Consider the following 20124-nt stretch of genomic DNA (forward strand, 5'->3'; position numbering starts at 1 on the left):
TTCCAGAATACATCTTCTGGTATGGCAGTATTGTCCACATCGTGTTCCTCAATACACATTTCGTATTCCAGTATAGGTAGTTTGCACAGACGTTATCCCGGCCGCCATCTTTAGGTACTAGCATGTCGAGAAGGAGGGTAATCAAGAAACGTGATAGCATGACGACACGACGGGCCCACCTTGCATCGAACGATTAAGTGATAAGACTGATAAACCGGTGAAAAACAGTCACCGTCAATAAGCAAAACAATGTGTGCGTGATAATACAATGCACCGACGTCATCGTGGCCACCATGACAGCTCCGTCTGTGACGTCACATGAAAACTATCTATACATCCACGCTGTGCTCCCAGATACATGTGCCAATATTCCAGTGCACATTTGTGCTACGTTCGCGAATACATATTTCGGTATTTCAGTATATCTACGCTATGTTCCCAAATACATCATGCAGTATGTTTCAGTACATGTTTAAGCTATGCTCGTGACTTCATCTTGCGGTATTCCAAGGTACGCTTACCTTATGTTATCAGATACATGTACTGGTGCAGCAGTATCTACGTGTACTGTGTTCCCGAATGTGCCTTTTGGTGTTCCATTATACTACACCTACGCTATGTTAAAACTCTAACAATGTGTACTGCTTTGTGTTATTTTGTACCTCACTGCAGAACTGTTCCTCATTGGCCGAGCAGTGGGAGCGCGCCCTGCAGGAGGCGGCCAACAGGTGGGAGAACATCAATGATGCCGAAAAGAAAGCGCTGGACTGGCTCGGCAAAGCAGAGATGCACGTCTCTGACAAGAGGGATCCTGAAGCTGCCAGGGTGAGGGCCAGTAGATATTGGAATCGATTTGCACTTTTCAATGTGGTGAGAAATTTTTCTGTGATTCAGACAATTGAGGAACGCATAAAGAACATGTTAGAAAAACATCAAAGTACGCAAAACAGCATGAACGGAAGAAAAAGATGAGGACAAATGTGCTTTGCTTCATTTAAAAAAAAAAATGACCTTTGCAAGTGTGTGCACGTCCGAGCAGCTGTTCCATCAAAGACAGTGAGGATGTTTAAGAAGCTCTCACACCCTTCGGAAGTCCTAGCGATCTGGTTTGCCACTGCCCAGAATCTATACAGAAGACTTTAAAAACCTTACTAAATCCCCTGCAATTCCTTCGCTACATCGGAGTCCTTTCAAACGCTCCACTATATCCGAGCTTAGTACTTCTATAGTCTCCGCTATATTTGACACTTGTTCCCGTGTGCTGTGTCGGCTCCGCTGGCACTATTGTGGAGATTTCATCGTCGTCATCCTTCATAGTCATGCATGCGATGCGCATGATCAAGTGCAAGTTTATGTCGAGCGAGGCATTTCCCGGTGAAAATATGTCCAATTTGTTCGCATGCTCTATATTTGCAAATGGTCGCTAAACAAGAACATTCTTCGCAAAAAGCAATGAAAGCTTTGCGTAAGCCAATTCTCACAGTGCATTTTAATGGGGTGGATACACAGCATTAGACTACAGCGAATCTCCGCTTCACTCATATGCAGGCCTTCTTCAGCAAGCCCTACGAACACATCTTGCTTCGGGTGATCCAGACAAGCAAAGATGTTCTCGCCACTTTGCCTCCTGAAGACCACCCACCTATCGAGGCCAGGGTTCAGCACATCAAGGAAAAATGGAAGGTAGAGGCCCCTTCCTTTCTGTCTTCTTCTTTTGCTTTGTCCTAATACCACGTTAGGCAAAGAGATTATGGAAAGTACTTATGATTATAAAAAATGTGACTTTCCTCACGACCTTGGGCTGTTTGTTGCAGTAGTAGTAGCCCTCTTTGCCTACTTTGTTCATTAGGCCTTTGATGAGAGCATGGTATGGAAAATCGAAATGATCAGTTGTTGTCATATTCTTGGTTTATGCGCGAAGAAAACACGGACGGTGGCAGAAGAAGATAGACGAGCGCTGCCACCGTCTTTGTTTTCTTCGCGCTTAAACCAAGAATGTTACTGTACCAACTCGCCCAACTATCCATCCTTTTGCAGTTGTTGTCATCGTTAATGTTGCCGTCGTTGTTTAATGATGTCTTGTCGGTACTGTCAGCTCCAAATGGATCTGCGGAAGAACCGAATGTATGCATATCCAATGCGAGGAATTCAGAGTTGCGATCCTTCTTAGCACGTGCGGTTGACACAGTGCTGTGAAGTCTTCTGCAGGCTGCATGGTCAAACTGTAGAGAGATTGATATCTCTCATTTTCAATTTTGAGCCGTTGAGGGAACTGTGAACCTCTTCATTTTACCTGCCAATCCATTAAGTCGGGCACAGTTTCCGATCCATTTTCTTTATATCCTAGAATGTTCTAAAAGCAACAGTTATGTTTCGCACTTTTTCATGTTTCTCTGACAGCGCACATATGCACAGCTTCTTTCATGCCGAAGTCATGAAAAATGCTGATCGTAGCCAAAGCATACAGCCCAGAATCAAGAAGGGAACTTTGCCCTTGCATTCTCAAACATGAGGCTCTGCACTTGGGCAGCACAAGGAAATTCAGAGATTTTCCCGATGCCTTCATGTTCTGATGACATGTACAAGCAGTAGTGCAGTTGGCCTGTAATCTTCCGCGATGTCTTCCTGTTCGTTGTCTCACAGGCTGTACAACAGAAGCTGCCTAGGCTCAACGATGACGAGCTGTTCTCAGAACTCCGGGAATCATTTGACCGAAACCTGGAGACCCTCAACAAGGAGCTGGACGAAGAGAAGAAGCTCATTGACAAGGGTGGAAACCTTCGCGTCATTTTGACACGTCATGAAGTGAGTCATGGTCTTTGTGGCTACTTTGTTTTCATACGATGACATTGTGCATGACAGTCGCCCGTCTTCGTTGGTTATGTCGATGCAAAAGCTCCTGGTGGACCGATCCTGTAGGTGGTGTTGTAATCAGAGGCGCAGGTATCCTGATATCAGCGCATAGCATGTGTCCTTCCAAGGGTTGTTAATGCAACAGAGACACCAAGAATGGCAAAGTAAGAGTGGCGTTTAAACATGCACATTGCACGTTAAACTGCAGCGGTTGTGCAGTGTTATTGGTAGGCTACTGACAGTGGTGTGTGATAAGTACACTGCGGCAGAAAGACTATGATATATGATATCGTACCATATGGTCATATGATATCATTGATGTGTCCTAAGTATAACAGAAGCAGTAGATCACAAGGAAAACAAGGAAGAGGATGACCGATGCACATGTTGAAAAGGAATTCTTAGTGAAGATAAACAATGTATGAAAGGCAGCAGAGGACGCAATGTAAGAGCCAGGCCAGCTCATTCTATTTACTGTACTTTTACAGTGTTAATAAATGTTGGCAAGAAATAGACGTAAAAACAATCGATTACTTCTTAATAATTGCTCAATTACTTTTGTGAGGCAGTAACTGGTCAATGTAATCACATTTTTGAAAGAAGTATAATTGTGATTGTAGTCAGTTACCATTTTTCTGTAATGCTTACAAGTTTTGTTATAAGCAAGGAAGAATGCAGAGTTACCGACTAAAGCGTGGCCCGAAGTACAACTCGGTTGAAATAGGGTCCTTCACCCCCTTAGGTCTTACTTCTCTCCCAAAAAAGACAGTGATGGTTCACACCGTGTCTAAACGATGCTTGCACGTGCGTGTGTGCAGGAGTACTTCAACAAGTCCCGGGAGATGGGCACGCTGCAAGACTGCCTGGAGGAGATGCAGCAGCTGGCACAGTCGTGTCCCAGCCACCAGGCGCCCCTGTCCGACTGCCAGAGCCGCTTCCGGGTGCTGCACGAACGCATCGTCACCACCAACCGCATCCTCCAGGTGCCCAAGGACGAGTGGGTCGAGTACTCCAAGAAGTGAGTCTCCTTGGGCATTTGTTGATTTGTCGTTGCTGTTCCTAGGTAACGGTCCTTTGAGAAGTGCATCGCCTTGCATAGCTGGGTGCCCAAAACAAGTCTTAAATACACGTATCGTACTGCATGCCAAGCAGTTTACGCACACATGCACACACTACTGCTGTTCACGTATACTTGACGAAGATCTCACCTAGCATCAAAGATGCCATATGGACAACATATTGACTGCCATGTTTTGGGCACGAGGTATTGCAAGAAAGCTCCCTTGCTGTTTATGAAGAGGGTCTATAGCCAACTTGATGTGCAGGTTTAACGGAATCCTTACCTGGATGGACCAAGTGGATCAGCGAATTGAACAACTCATGCAGAGTGACACCAGCTCAGCCTCCACCTATGAAACGCAGAGAACCGAGTTCTTGGTAAGTTCCACTCGATTTAAAAGGAGATTTTACCTCAGGAGCAGCTCTGATTTCCCTATTCAGATGCACGTGGAATGCTCTAATTGGACAACTGTTCAACTGAATTGAATGAAATTGGTTGCCTTTAAGGGGCAAAGCTATATTCTACTCACTATAGGAAGTAGAACTTTAATGTAGGGTTTGAGAATGACAGCCTCGGTCAATAGTTGCTTCGTAAAAGTGTTATTTAAAGAGTTGTGTATGGCGTACAAAATTTATCTGTCTGCGTCACTAGAATCCTGGCACAATAATTTTATACGTTTTTTTTTTTTACACTTAGCAAGCCAGAAGTTCACCGGAAGATGGAGGCTTGAAGTGAATAACAGTGGTCGAACAAGCAGTTGTTTGTTGTTGGAGCCAACGTATCGACGTTTCTTTGCTACCTGGTGAAGGCTTTTTCCCTTGTCAAAGCATTGGCTCCAGCAGCATTCCTTGTTCAACTTCTGTTATGCACACTTCCTCACCTAGGTTACATGCCTAATAAGTCACAGTGTCTGGTGTTTTGAACAAAGCTTGATATTCGTTTTGAGCTTCATCGTCGATTTCTTCCTCTTTGTCACGCAAGGACATCTGCGAGACAGTCGACGCTCGCCGGGGTGACCTGGACTGGCTGAACCAGCGGCTGGAGTCTCTGGTGCCAGGCATGGAGCCTCAAGAAGCCAAGAAGGAGAAGGATCGACTGGCTGGCTTGGTGGCTCGTTACGGTGCCCTCTTGCCCGTCATGGAGACCACTACGATCGTTTCCGAAACTGTGTCCAAGTGCTACCTGTACCGAGAGGAAGTCACTCAGGTGTGTTGTCCTTGTGTGCCTCCCGTGAGACACTGTCACAAGTTGACAAAAGGATATGCATAGTTAAACCAATTTTCTTTATACTAGTAAGCAGTAGCGAAGACATCACCATAAAAAGTTCTTGTCTGCTGTGTGAGCCACACAAGCAGTACTGTCTCCAAGTGCTAGCTGTTTTGTGAAGAAGTCTCCCAGCTGGCGTTTGTTGTCCTCATATGCCTGTTACAAGAAACTTCGCAAGCAGACAAAAACGTCTGTGTAATCAATAGCTGTCTGCTTTAGATTTTTATCATGGCAAGCTGTAGTGAGCATATCATCATAAAAAATTCTGGTCTGGTCTATAGACTGCAGAAGCGGTGCTTAGTTTTCTTTTGTCATCTGTGGTACTGTTGTGGTACATAACAGGTCACGCGCTGGCTGAGAGAGGTTCGAGAGTCCAAAGTGGTTCCCGAAGAAATTCCTCTTGACAATCCAGAGAAACTGGAGCAGATGGTGCAGAAACAAAAGGCAAGTTTATTTCCTTTCTTGTAACAGAGTAAGAACATCACTCATAATTCAGACGTCCAACCAAAAAGGTTGATCGTTCGAAGTACATGAACTAATACCTCTGCCACAGAGGCAGGAATAGTTTAATTAGCAGCTTAATGCCTTCAAGTTTAATGCCACTTGCATGATATCATATGAACACACCTAAGGACATTTAAACTTAATGCCACTTGCGGGGTTCTGCATTCTCACATCTCATTTTGCCATCAAATGCGCACTCTTGCTGCCAGTTTTATCAATTACAGCTTGCACATGAAAGATACATTTCTGCAGTAGGCTGAAGTTATCTTACATAGCATTCGCCTATTAATTATTAGTGGCATGTTCTGAAGTTTTTGCCCGCTGAATGGTAAGGTTAAGGCCCTAGAAACTTTGTGGCATTAGCCTAGCCTGTGTGGCTTAGGTGTGACGGGTCGTTTATCAGTGTTGCTTTTGTTTTCAGACAACCACCATTAAATGTGCCTTAATGGCATGTTTTCAGCAACGTATTGTCCAAGACTTAGTCTGACAAAACTTTAATCATATCTACAAAGATAGCAATGGCTGCAACTCTCTGCAGATATGTATATCTGCAGAGAGTTATAATCCCTATTATAATTCCTATTGGGACTTACAGTATGTATAAATACATAAATAATAAATAATATATTTTTTTCCTTTCGTTTAACTAAGCCAGCTGCAGTTTGTACGATGACTAACAAGCATCTGCTTTTGCTGCTCTTATTTTTTCTGTTTAGGAAGTGGTGGAGGAACTCGAGAAGCGTCAGGGAAGTGTCCTGGAAAGCATCAAGTCAGGAAAAGACCTGCAAACTGTGAAGGGTGCCCCAGAATTTGTGTCTAGCGACGTGAAGAAGCTGGAAGAAGAATGGTCCCAGGTGTACCACGAAGCAATTGAAAAACTCGACCGTATGACAGTAAGTCCTGCTGTGAAAACCTGCTTAGAATACACTCACATCCATAGTGTTTCCTGCAGTTTACCTAGTGGGAAAAGTGCCATTGCGGTGCCATTGCACGTATGAGAAAGTTGGGACAGCAGGGGCTTTGAATTTGCATCTTTCTCGGAGAGCCAGTAACACTTACAACAATCGTTTGGTGTGTTGTTCTGTCTTTCAGAATGGTTTTGAGAATGGTTAAAATGGTGTTCTTGCTGTATAATTACGTAAGAAATCAATATTGAAACATAAATACTCACACTTGTGTGTACAGTTACAGTAGAACCTCGTTTAACAAAGTCGCATCTAACATGAAAACATGTTCGCTGTATCCAATACATTATAGGCATATATTCTTTACACGGTGATATCCGCGATAAATATTTCAGACTTACTTGATTATATCTAATAATTTGTTATATTGAGGTTCAACTCTTTTACACTGTTTGTTGTGCATTGGTTTTACTCATACAGCTCCATTTTCATTGCTTAGTTGCATTGTAAGCGAGCAAAAGTAAACGCGAGATGTGTCACGGGAGAATCAAGACTTTCTATGAAGGCAGAATCCTAAGACAGTGTTATTTGCACAGCCATGGCAATGTCTTAGGCCAAACCAGGTTCAGGACAGGTCAAACCTGGCTTATCTTAATATTAGCTCAGCATCACGGTGCCCTTTGAGAAACTCGCATAGACAGTGGCACCAGACTTTCCTCGAGGTAGTACTGCAAGAAACTCTGTGCTTACTCTCTTTCGGAACCATGATCAAGATAAAAAAGTTGTTGGACACTGAAAACGATATTTGTGACATGCAGAAGGACAGCCAGCGCTGGCAGGAGTTTGAGAAGCTTCGGCAAGAGATTCTGCGCCTTCTGGCTCAGGCTGAGCAGGAGCTGGTCAACATCGGACTCCTGGCTGACATGGAGCAGAAGAAGCTGGAACAGTGCATCCAGGAGAAGCAGGTCAGTCGAGAGAAAATAAAACACTGTCGGCAAGAAGTTGGAACATGTTAGTCATGCCGCGCTTAACGATAATGTTAGGAAATTATTTAGGGCGTGCAGGTGAAGCTTTAGGAGCTGATGTGCTGTGCATAGTTACTCTCAGAAAGACATGCACAACATAAGTTCATTATGCATTATACTTGTAGTGCTCTCATTAGGGGTGCTTTACAATATCATCAGCCTTTAGAGGTTTATGTGAAGCAGCAGAAATCTTATATGAATGACGGTGTTGTATTTAGTGCACTTATGTAAATGTAATGTGTAAGCGAGCTTTTTGAGGTCTCGAGGAAAAAGAAAGAAATGGATTATTTTTATACCTATACCCGCCGTGGTTGCTTAGTAGCTATGGTGTTCGGCTGCTAAGCACGAGGTCGCGGGATCGAGTCCTGGCCACGGTGGCCGCATTTCGATGGGGTTGAAATGCGAAAATACCCGTGTTCTTAGATTTAGGTGCATGTTAAGGAACCCCAGGTGGTCCAAATTTTCCAGAGTCCTCCACTACGGCGTGCGTCATAATCAGATCGTGGTTTTGGCACGTAAAACCCCATAATTTAATTTTTAAGTTTTGTACCTATACATAATAGCCTGATTCTATGGACACTGCAATGAAAACATCACAGAAATTAAAGTGGTGCATTCTATTATGTGAGTCCACCATAAGTGGCTCAGCCCTGACAAAAATGTCAGCCCCCTCACCAGTTGTGCCGATGTTGCACCACTCTGACTCCAAGTTGTGCAGGGAAGTCCACTTAGAGAATGCGACCAGAAGTCTAGAGTTATCTCTTTTCTATAGCCCACGTTCAAGGCGATTGAACCTAGATTATTAAAAAATATAATAATTATTCACTCTTGTAATCGTAATACAGTTTAGAACTAAAAGCGAGGTGAACTCTTAGACTGGAAATTGCAAAACACTGTCATTGTACCCATGCAAACATTGAATCTTTCAAGGTCATGGTTTGGGACTGTTGATGCATCATCATGAAAGTGTTATGTCGTCATGTCATTACGAAATCATCACATATGTCATCACGAAACCATCATGTATCTCATCACAAAAGCATCATGTATTCATTACAATACCATCATGTACGCCAGCACAAAGGCATCAGGTATGTTACCACCAAAGCATCATGTGCGTCATCATGAAATTATTACATATGTCATTGCAAAACCGTCATATATGTCATCATGAAACCATCATGTATGTCATTGCAAAAGCATCATGTATGTTGTCACAAAATCATCCCGTATGTTATCACGAAAGCATCATGCATGTCATTGTGAAAGCGTCGTGTATGTCCTCATGAAATCGTCACTGTATCTTTATCACAGCTTGTTGCCACAGCCTTTTATTGATTCAAATGTCCTCACATGCGGGCGTGCTGGCACTGCTGCAGGAAGCCGCCAAGAAACTGCAGGAGTCGATGGACAGCATGCTTTCCCGGCTGCGATCGCTGGCCGACGAGCTGTCTGCACAGCTGGGCCCCCAGAGGGAGACCCTGCTGCGTGCCGAGTTGGACAAGACGGAGCGCAAGACGACCACCATCCTGACCACGGTACACGAGACAGTGCATCGGCTGGAGACAGCAGCCAGCAAGGGCACCGACCTGTCCGACCGCCTGTCCCGCCTCAGCCAGTGGCTGGACACGGCTCAGGACAAGCTGACAGCGGCCACCGATGGCCCGGTACCCGAGCAGCTGGAGGAAGTCCAGGTGCGTCGGTTTTCGCTGTGGCTTTGTGCAGCCTGCTGTTGTGCTCTTGAGACTGTAATAGCTTCCTAGGAAAGCTAGGATCACCAGATTAACAGCACCAGCTTACATGTGAAGGCTCTTTTCTGTTTGTGCCACCCTTTACTTGTTGGAAAAACAGGCAGAAGAGGCTTTGTGCAGCAACGGCAATGTCATTTTTGTCAGTGAAACATAAGAGTGAGCTTGCTTCTGCATAGAAATCAGATGCAGAATTTGACATTGAACCTCCGTTGCAACTTCCATGGATTTGTGAAAATCAAAAGTGCGTAACTTTTCAGCACAGTGTCTGAAAGTGCGTAACTTTTCAGCAGAGTGTCTGTGTGCTGAAAAATTATGCATTGCTTTGTGGATATAATAACAGCTAAAAAATGGACGAAGATGATAAAACGCACGAACGCAGTGCTAACTTCCAGCAAATGATTTATTCTTGAAAGAACAGAAATATGTACTGTGGGACATCAAAGCATTCATGTGTTTTTGTTGTGTGTGAAAAACTGATCTTCGACTATTTTTGCGCTGTTAGTATATCCATAATGCTTTACAAACAAGCCTAATGCTTCCAGTGCTTTGTTGTACTACAGCTGCACCTCGATATAACAAACACAGATATAAAGAATGATCTGATGTGACAAAGTAAAGCTAAGATGTTTCTTGGCATTATTAGCGTGGGACGAATAAACGCCTTATAATAAATTTCAGATACAATCAACTCCCGTTAATGTTACCTCGGTTAATTCGCTTTCTCGCTTGGATTCGAACGCACTGGCAAAAAAAACATACATTGCTATGGAAAGAAAACTTGTTTACTTCGAACACGAAAGCATGCTGCGTCAGTTAATTCGACGCCCACTGAACCCCACCAGCACCCTCTAATGTGCGCAAGGGCTACTAAAAGCTTGAAATGATGGCAGAAATCTGTCCTGCAGTGATGATGACGACTTGCACTGTGCCATGGGCGATGTCTCTTTTGAGAATTTACTCAGCTTTGACGACATGTATAGTTATTGCAATACTGAATTGAAGTAGTCTGTCAATGACAACAGACTAATTAAGCAATAAAAAAAGTTTCAAATTAGTTAATTTTGCTGCCATTTGTTAATTCGATCTTTCAGTTAATTTGTCCCAATCTTGTGGTCCCTCAAGAGTCAAATTAACGGGGCTCGACTGTATAGCTATGATATCTTTGTTACCACGAGGTTCAACCACTTTGTTACCACGAGACTTTGTTACCACGAGGTTCAACTGTAATGCTTTGGAAATGCGTGTTCTCGCTCAGGACCTGAGCAAGGAGATTGAGGCCAAGCGTGAGGTCCTGGAGCAGCTGGAGAAGGAGACGCAGGAGCTGCAGGGTCAGCGGCCGGAGCTGGCCCAGATGGCCACGTCGCTGCAGTCGCAGCTGAAGGAGCTCGACCAGGAGGGCAAGGAGATGAAGCAGGAGCTCAGCGACCGGCAGATCCGCATCGAGGTGCTCCGCGAGCGCACCGTGCACGAGCGCAGGGAGCTCGAGGACACGGAGGCCAACCTGGACCAGGGCCTGCCCACGCCCGACTCGCTCGAACAGCTTGCCGCCAAGCAGGAGCAGCTCCGGGTGAGAAACATGCACACATTTCTCTCATCTATTCTGTCTGTTCTCTATGTATATCATCGTGTGTGGGAATCGGGTGATAACAAAGCAGTTAACTAAATCAATACTTAAAAAAACACATCATTGGGCAAACTTGTGCCTGCAATGAAAATGACTAATCAGGCAACGACGGTCATTACAAGCGCTGTAGCTGGCGGCGGATCAGAAGTGAAACGGTGCTTGCTCTGCTGCTTTTTATACATAATGCAGGAGTTTCCAGTGCATAAAAGTCGGCAGTGCATAAGTAAGTGGCTGAAACTATGTAGATAACAGAAAAATTTGGAAACAGTCTGGAAATAGCACGGGGAGTGTGATGGAATGAGAAATGAGAGGAATGACATTAAGAGCTAGACAATTCCACAAATGAGAGAACTAGGGCAAATTTCTTGTTGAAGATACGAGGAAGAAGTTAGACTTGGGCAGGAAGTGCGACGCGTGCGATGCGCTAAGAGTGGTCTACAAAACTAATTAAGTTAGTGACCAAAGCTGGGTCGTATATCTCAGAGGCAGAAGAGTACTGGAGAGCAGTAGGGTCAAAAAACTAATAATATTAAGGTAGGCGACATTAGCCCAGGAAAAGTGATGTTGGTAGCCTTTGCCTCGCAGTGAGGGTAATTGGCTAACAACGATTACGATAACGACAACCTCCACGTGACTTGATATGCCCTGTGCATCTCCACTTCTTGTAGCCCTTGTTTGAAGCCCTTGTAGCCCTTGTTTGATTCATAAGAATCACCGGAATAGCATAAAACTCGGAGAACTGAAAAAAATGAGAGGATTCCTTGGTGCACGCAACATAGCACTGGCTAATTTATGCAGCCACCTAACGGTTCTCTTGCTCCCTTCATGTGCAGCCACAAATTCTGACAAGTGGTAGTTGTTCATTTGTGATGCTAACAACAAAAACAAATTTATGATCTGCTGTAGCTGGGCTTTCTCAGTGGCTCAAATGGCAGCTGTTGGGCTGTCATGCTGTTCAGTCATTGTGGAGCCTGCATAAATATTGCATAACCATTGTGCATTGTATACGAGGCATCCTCTGCTCTGTTACCTTCCTCCAGAAACTTTACGAAGTCACAAAAAAGAAGATCGATGCCCTTTATGAACTGGCCGCTGAGGCGGGATCGGATGAACCAGACCTGCAGCGCACCCTGGCTGAAATCATGGAACGCTGGAAACAAATCAAGAACATCTTGGAGGTGAGATGCATGAAATTTCCTTCTGTCTCTGTTTGTCAGCTGTCACCAGAGAAAGAAAATCTTTGTACTGTTCGCAACAGTACCATGCATGCAAGTAATCAGATCTCTCTTTTCTTCCCCGTTTTTCCCGTTTTTTTTTTTTTTTTTGTTATGGTTTTGATGCACTTTGATGCACACATATGCTGTTGCATAGATATTGGAGGTCTGATACATTAAATTTTCTAACCGTGAAACCAACTGTTTTGTTTGTTATTAGTCACCACAGGAAGAAAACTGGGAGGCTTTTCTTCAAATGTCCACCCAGTGGACTTGCCCATTTAGACTGCTGCTGAATTGTTCATTGGCTGGGCTGGGGTACCAGTGAGAAGGAAACGGGTGCCCACAGCCAGATTCCTTCTCGCTGGTACAACTCCAGCCATTCAGCGGCAGCGGATGTGGGCAGTCCACTAGGTGGACACTTACCAAATAACCCCCTCCCCGCCGTATTTGCAAAAGCACTGTGTATGTAAGTTATTAGCACGTTATGAACTGTATACTGTTATTATGCAGGTATGCAACATTGGCCAATATGTTGCTATATCTTTGAGTACAGACAGAAGTGAAAGAGAACTATACATGATAGTATTTGTATAAAATTGCATCTAACTTAAGCATGGCTTTCTTATGGCATCTAAGTGTTGGACAGTTCCGCCTTGCATATTTTGTGTGGCACTGTTAACGTGTCGACAACTTTTGCTGCGACAGGTGATCAGGACGCTCCAAACTTGGTTTTCTGTGTCCCTATATTCATCTTTTCTGTTAACTGATGACGATGGCCATCGTTGTCATTGTCAAGCTGTCATTGTTAGTGTCGTCGTCGTCAGGCCAGATCCTTATCTTAGAAGAACAAAACTTTGCTCACCCTTGCAACTGTGATTCAAACTTCTACCCTTGCAGCAATGTGCATTTGAGAGCTGGATACACTGACTGCTGTGCTGTTGCACAGCTTAGGTACTTAGTATTCCGGGTGGGGGGGTTTTGTGCCACATACAGGCTCAGAGAGTAGTGGCATCTACGTACATATCTTGGAGGCCACAATGGCCAATACTGTAGTAGATGAGAACAATGTTGTGAGCATTGTAAAAAAGAAGTTGTTCTTGAGGAGATAGTGGTTCCACTGTAAGAAACTGCTGCTGTTGCAGTAAACGAATTCAGAGCTGAAGGAGTCGCTGAAGTCTGCTGACTTTCTGTTTTTCCTGTTTTAGGCTTGGCTGGACTCGCTCGACAACACGGGTGAGAAGTGGAAAGTCATCGTGACGCGAGTTGAAGAAGTCGTCACCTGGGTGAACGAGAAAGAGCGGCAGATGGAAGAACCGCTGAAAGGTACCACGCCCCCTGAAATGGAGAAGCAGAAGGAGTCGCTCAGGGTGAGTTGTGGTCCGGTCAGCCATTTTATTTATTTCTCCGTTTCGGGTCGCTGTGCCTGGCGTCAAATGACTATGCGCTGTGCCTGCTGACACAGTAAGAGACATGCACCCTCGTCTCCACTGTGTCAATATGAAAGGGAACATGTTGTCTTTCTTCAAACACTGATACTCGTTTCATGCTTCCCTGAATGCTACTTACTGTGTAGTTAGCGTGATGAAATTCCTGGATGGAACTTTTTCTTTACTTTAGTGCAGGAACAAGAAAAATATGTCCCTTTAAATGGAAATGTGGGGTTCTCCTTCACATTGGCACATCCTGTACATCACTGAAGCGACATCGTGAGGAAATTGAGAAAAGCCAGTTTGGCTCTGTCACTTTGTGATTTCTTTTGTTTTTAAATATCACATGGACTGACATAATAGCTTCAGTATCATTTTCATGAGGTGTTTTAAAGGTTGGGGTACAGCCATTACACATACAAAAGCCAAGTTTTTTTTTTTTTTCCCAGTTATGCGTTCCTTCATGAAAACAAACTTGTTTTTCTTAACACCATGAGGACTACGTACAGATTGGTGCAGGTTGACATTACTACTGCTTCACTGGCTAAGTTTGTTGCGGTGTTTACCAGAAAATTGTTCTTTCACCTTTTGATGTTAGGGGTGTATGCAGATGAAGTCTCCGGATGTTTCTTTTATAAAAGTTTCATTCAAAGATTCGGCTCAACGTTTTATGAAAGTACAGCCATTAGATGGTAATACTTTTCGAACACTGTGAGAAAATCTGTAAACACTGTGTAAGTCTTTTCTTTCAGCACTGCTTCAAAAGAACGAAGGTCTTACATGTTTTTATTTTTGTTTTGTTTTTTCACAGAACCTTGCCAACTGAAGTGACCCGCAAACAGCAAACTCTGAGTGAGTTGCAGAGCAGCATTGAACAGCTCGGGCCTGGTTTGTCCCACACGGCATTGTCAGCCCTGCATGCTCAGGTGAGCGCAAAGATGTTTCGCAATCTTTAGCATCTTTCAAGATCAAGCATGTCCTACTAGTATGTGTCTAATTCATCTAAAATAAATTCTACTGATCGACCTGGAGCAAGCTTTTCCCTCTGTGGCAGAAGATTTGTATTGCACTGGTTTATTCATGAATAGTACAGTCGACTTCTGTGAATTCGACCCTGACGAGACTGACGAAATTAGTCGAATTAACAGGCAGGTCGAATTAAACAAGATGCAGAAAATACATTGAAGCATACCATTGACTCTTTTTTACATCACGCGATGTACCACACGTAAATAGTGAGACGCAAGCTTGGCAATGTTTTCATGTTCCCAATTGCATAAACTCAGTGCTACTGATTGCCAGTTATCACAAAATTGCTGGTAATATCTCTAGCCAAGGATTGCAAAACTAATCGATTGCTCTGTCAGTAGCAAACTATCGCAGCACTACGGACAGTACTACTATCAATAGATTTTTTTACACTATCGATAGTCTCATAGCAAAATATGTTGCTGACCTGACGAAAATAAGTCACATTCTCCAAATGCTGGCTTACAGTTACGTTCCTTGTTCGGCTACTGCTCACAATAGAAATGTGATACTATCGATAGTGCTGTCAGTAGTAATATACTATTGATAGTCTTTTTTACACTATTTGATAGTTTAAAAAATATTGATAGTATTGATAGTCAGTTTACCAATAGCTTTGCATCACTAATGTGCACACACGTACATGCACACATGCACATGCACAATGACAAATGTTGCAGCAAAAAATAGCTTACGCTAATTTTCATTGTTCCTCACTTTTCCTGTTGTGAACTAGCGCGTCACAACGTGTTCCTCACCACCTGCTGCACTGCACGCAGGTTTCTGAGCTGCGGAAGCGTGCCAACGACCTGGCGGCCACAGTGCGCCAACTGGTGAGTCAGCTGACCTCCCAGCTGTCGGAGCGGGAGGAGCTGATGCGACGCGTAGAGCTGTGCCACGCGGTTCTCAACCAGCTGAGGCAGGAGGCTGAGGAGGCCAGCGACATCAACATGGGCCAGCTGGAAGGGCAGCTACGCAAAGTGCAGGTGAGGGCACGAGCCTTCAATATTGCTCGAGGTGAAAGCTAAAGGGCTTATTGGAGGGCCCCAAACATTCTCGGAACGCTTTTCCAGTTGGCTTTGCTGCCTACACTACGGCAATGACAGCTGTTGCAAAAACGCTGCGTCGTTGGTTGCTACCATAGAGGTTCCCACAACAATCACTAGAGGGATCTCTGGCGCTACTTGTCTTAGGGAGCCTACATGCAATCCCTGCTTTAGGGTGGCGACAGTCTTTGTCAGGGTACTTACCGCTGCCAGCTAAATTGGCGGGTTAAATGTGGGGCACAAAATGGCGAAAAATCGGCAAACAGACCACATTTTCCGCAACCCTTGGTGACTTGAAACTAATTAACTTTTTTTTAGTAAACTTTGGCCTCAGCAGCCAGAGACACATAGAGTGTCTCAGTGCAGTACACGGCACACAGCAGCACACACATTACAGCAAACATCGAAAAACACCCTTTATATATTACATACAAGTGGAAGGCAACGACAATGCTTAATGCAGTTCACGTTCTTGGCGTGAGATTATACTACCACGAGCACGCCACGGTGCCTTATAACTTGTTACTTTATATGTGTTGCACGACATGCGATAGAAAAATAAGTTTGATTTGTTAAAATAAAAGGAAAAGGCGACTAGTATATTAATGATGTATGCAGGTTTCGTGTGCGCATTGGTGCAAAACTAAATTAAAGAAGTTAATCGATCGCGTGCCAACGTGGGTACATCAGAGCGTGACAAAAAAAAAAAGTAGGAATGCGCCACGACTTCTAGCGAGATCGGGGACCAAAATGGCTACCCACCAAATTTGGCGGTAAATAGCGGTAGAAATTTTGGTGCTGTCACCACCCTAAAACAGTGCTTGTATGTAGGCTCCCTAACTTGTTTATAGGAGCTTCAAGCATAACGGTTTAGCCATTATGGGAATGGTGGGTAGTACTACTACGTACATGGATTTGCCTAAACTTGGTCCTTCTGGCTTCAAACGACTTTGTGACGTTGCAGGTTTATTGTGTAAACTGCTGGGCTTGCAAAAGACCGCAAAAAGGTATACAAAAAAAGCCTGAAGGAGTAAAAAAAGAATGCAAGCCAGACGTGGCACTTCACATAAGCAAAATCTTTAACTCCCTAGTCTTATGAAAGGAGCACTGGCATGACATTTTTTGCTTGTAATCTCCTTGCGTTGAATGAAGGTCCCAGTAATGTCGGTGATGTCAGCTCTGACGTTTCGAGATCAATTTTAATATCAGATTAAATTATCTTATAAGCATTTTCCAACCTTTAAGCTAGTTAGTGTCATCCTTTTACCTGTTAGAAGCGTGTAGTGGAGTTTCTGTGACTTAGTGTGCATCAGTACCCCTTTAACATGTGTCGATGATTCACTGAGATATAATTTTTCATTATAATATCAAGATTTTTTTTTTTTCAGTTGTCACCATCAATTTTGCCATCTTTGCACATAAGTGTCATCTGTTCAGTGTGCTTTTTGGTAGCTGCACTTTTGTTTTTGTTTTTTGCACCTGGGTTCACAATTTTTTTTTGTTTTTTTGAGGGGGCCTAAATGATTGTTAAGTATATGTTTATCTTTTTAGATAATGAAAGAGGAGCTAACGAGCAAGAAGGCTGAAATTGAGACACTCGGGCAGACATTGTCTGAGCTCTCCGAGACCCTTCCGCCGGAGCCTTCTGAACAGCTCCTCAAGAGCCTGGAGAGCCTAAGGTCAACGCTCGAGGAACTGTGCAAGCTTCTGGAGAAGCGAGAAGAACTCCTGCAGGGCGCCGTCAGGTTCCAGTCATGGCAGAAAGATTTCATAGAGCAGGTACGCTATTCTTCATGCTGCACTGTTTAGTCCCGCCCGACAAGTGTTGAAATGTAGGGGAAAATTCTGTCCTTCTGGTTGCATGAGTGGAGATAAGATTTCTTTTTAATTTCAAAAAAATTTCTAGTACAGAACAGCGTGAATACAGATTTTGATAGCCTCACATCTGTGCTTATTTATAAGTTTACACTTTCCTCATGCTCATCTGTGCCACATTGCAGTAAGCTGTTGACTTTGTGTGTTGACAACTACTATAACAAGACATTACAGCAATATTAGCTTATCTCTTACTATAAATCCTGTGTATCTTAAGCATCTGGTTGAATACTTTCTCAGCGTGTGACATAGTACTTCAGAGGAGTACGACTGCAAAAGAATGTTTAAATATGAATAGTATGAGCTCATAATTTTTGCATACATACTGGTCACTTATCCAAGGACACTGTGCTTATTCACCAAACGTGTGCAGGTGCGGCTGGTGCAGCAAAACGTAGAGTCCCAGCGTGCCAAGGTGGATAACCTCGAGGAGACGGCCAAGGAGTTGCGCAACCTGAACGAGCAGCTGAAGAAGAAAGTTCCCGAGGCCACCAGCACCGACAAGTTGGCCACAGAGGTGCAAGTTACCTTTAGGGACAGCAGTACCAACAACGTGACAAGCCTGCGCGGACAAACCGAGAAGTTGCAGGGCCACCTGGACAAGGTAAGGTTTATTTCACGGTTTCTTGGCTGTAGACATGTTCAGTTTCTGCTAAGTAATGATATGCAAGTAATGGCTAACGAGGGCCCTTCCATGTTCTACGTGAAGTGACTATTGTCACCTATGGACTGGTCCCCGTAAACTCCACGTCATCATACACCCTAATATCACTTGACGTCGTTCACGTAGCATGGCTTAAGTCTTATGACGCCCTCCCTGATGGCCCCGTTTGACGTACCGAGACGAGACTTTTTTCGCCGGGAGTCGTGTGATTGTCGAGTGAGGAGAGAATGGTCACATCTCCAAAGACAACAACAACAACAACAAAAAAAAAAACAACCACGAGCTGGCTGGGCTCTCTTATGTTTTGGTCAACCCTTTCTCTTTGTTAATACATCATGCCTACATAACACTATGCTATCGTGGACAAATGAAACATGAACAGGAATTTGTAAAGTTGGATACCTGTTACAAATAATAACTCCAGTGCATGATCTCGTGTCCCCACTTGTTTGGGCGCCAGAGTTTTTTGTGGGCCTCAAACTTTAAGCATACACGAGCTGAAATTATGCTGGCAATACAGCCAGTGGTGAAAGAGGAAATGAAAGAGTGCGTTTTAGTTAGCCTTAAAACTTGTTTGCGTTTAATTTGTCCATAATATAGTACATATTTTTCTGCAAGTTGTATATGCAAACCTCAGGCTCAGTTCATGCTCAAATCTTGCACAGAGGTGTGATTTCAGGGTGTATGCAGTTTAATACCGCATTTAGGCACACTAAATGCCTCTTTCATGCAGATTGAATCGGAAGTAGACGTTGTCTGTGGCATTGCCGTACAGAAAAAAAATATTTATTACGACGTGTAAAAGGTGAAGCTTGTTGGGTTTTGCTGTTTTCATTGAGAGGTAGCACCGTCATTCCGTTCAATGCAAACCTGCCTGAGGTTCATGATTCATGCTACTATATCAGATCAGCGACAAACTGCTACCTTTTGGTTTCTTAGGTGGGGAAAGTGCTGCAGAAGAAGCAGGAAGAGGTCACTCAACTCGAGAACAAGTGGGACAACTTCAACAAAAAGTTGGAGGGCACCAAGCACTTTGTGACCACCACGACCGAGACGCTGCACAGCCTGCAACCCAAGTCGGCCACACCCGAAGCCCTCGCTGTCATGGTCAACGAAGTGGAAGTGAGTCATTTCTGTGCACCTGAATGTTTGCAACAATTCCACTGCACTTCTTTTTTTTCCCCTTTCCTCTTTTAATTTGCAATTCCAGTGGTAGAGAAAGAAGAAAGAAAAGAAAGCAAAAAACTGAAATGCTAGACTGCACTTAATAATTGCTCATTATACAATGTTAGTTGAAAGTTTGTTAAATGCAGCATCTTGGCATAGCATAAGATGAGTGTTGTCAAAAGCAGTAAGCATCATCTTGTCAAAGAGGGTTTACTATTTATACAATATTAGCTAATGATTTGTGAAAATTTTCAATCTTATTAAAGGCTGCAGTTTATAACAGGAAGCTCGTTCCATTGCTTTGATGTACGTGGCAAAAATGCTTCCGAGAAACATGGTGTGTTACAGGCACAGATCTTACTTTAGGCTGACGATCAGTGTGCACTTAGATTTAGCACTCGGGTCAGTGCGTAGGAATTTAGGTGAAGGTCAAAGAACCACCCGCTGCGGTGACTCGGCATCTGTGGCATTCTGCTGGTGCGCGTGAGGTCGCGCATTCAACTCCTGCCCGCTGCAGCCGCATTTTTATGAGTAATATGCAAAAATATTTAACATTAAAAAATCCCAGATGGTCGTTATTATTCTGTAGCCCTCCACCATGGTGGGCTACACACCATAAATGATTATTCACTTGGTAAGAAACATTAAATGGCCAAAATTATTATGGTGCCCTTTGCTACAGCATTCTTTGTAACCGACTGTGGAACTTTG

General features: G+C 43.8%; 1 protein-coding gene across 1 annotated transcript in view; it reads left to right on the plus strand.

Annotated features, from left to right (window-relative positions):
• LOC119458779 (muscle-specific protein 300 kDa-like) overlaps positions 1-20124 on the plus strand; it is a 72087-nt gene that overhangs the window by 10774 nt on the left and 41189 nt on the right. Inside the window, exons 10-27 of the mRNA XM_049671023.1 lie at positions 673-825; positions 1549-1683; positions 2644-2805; positions 3672-3871; positions 4179-4290; positions 4895-5119; positions 5522-5623; positions 6400-6576; positions 7407-7553; positions 8993-9307; positions 10620-10931; positions 12029-12166; positions 13363-13379; positions 14444-14558; positions 15441-15647; positions 17259-17486; positions 17956-18186; positions 19186-19368. Of these exons, the coding sequence (XP_049526980.1) occupies positions 673-825; positions 1549-1683; positions 2644-2805; positions 3672-3871; positions 4179-4290; positions 4895-5119; positions 5522-5623; positions 6400-6576; positions 7407-7553; positions 8993-9307; positions 10620-10931; positions 12029-12166; positions 13363-13379; positions 14444-14558; positions 15441-15647; positions 17259-17486; positions 17956-18186; positions 19186-19368 (3159 nt within the window). The remainder of the gene's footprint in view (positions 1-672; positions 826-1548; positions 1684-2643; positions 2806-3671; positions 3872-4178; positions 4291-4894; positions 5120-5521; positions 5624-6399; positions 6577-7406; positions 7554-8992; positions 9308-10619; positions 10932-12028; positions 12167-13362; positions 13380-14443; positions 14559-15440; positions 15648-17258; positions 17487-17955; positions 18187-19185; positions 19369-20124) is intronic.

Source organism: Dermacentor silvarum, chromosome 7 (assembly GCF_013339745.2).
Source record: "Dermacentor silvarum isolate Dsil-2018 chromosome 7, BIME_Dsil_1.4, whole genome shotgun sequence".
In the NCBI taxonomy this organism is placed as follows: domain Eukaryota; kingdom Metazoa; phylum Arthropoda; class Arachnida; order Ixodida; family Ixodidae; genus Dermacentor; species Dermacentor silvarum.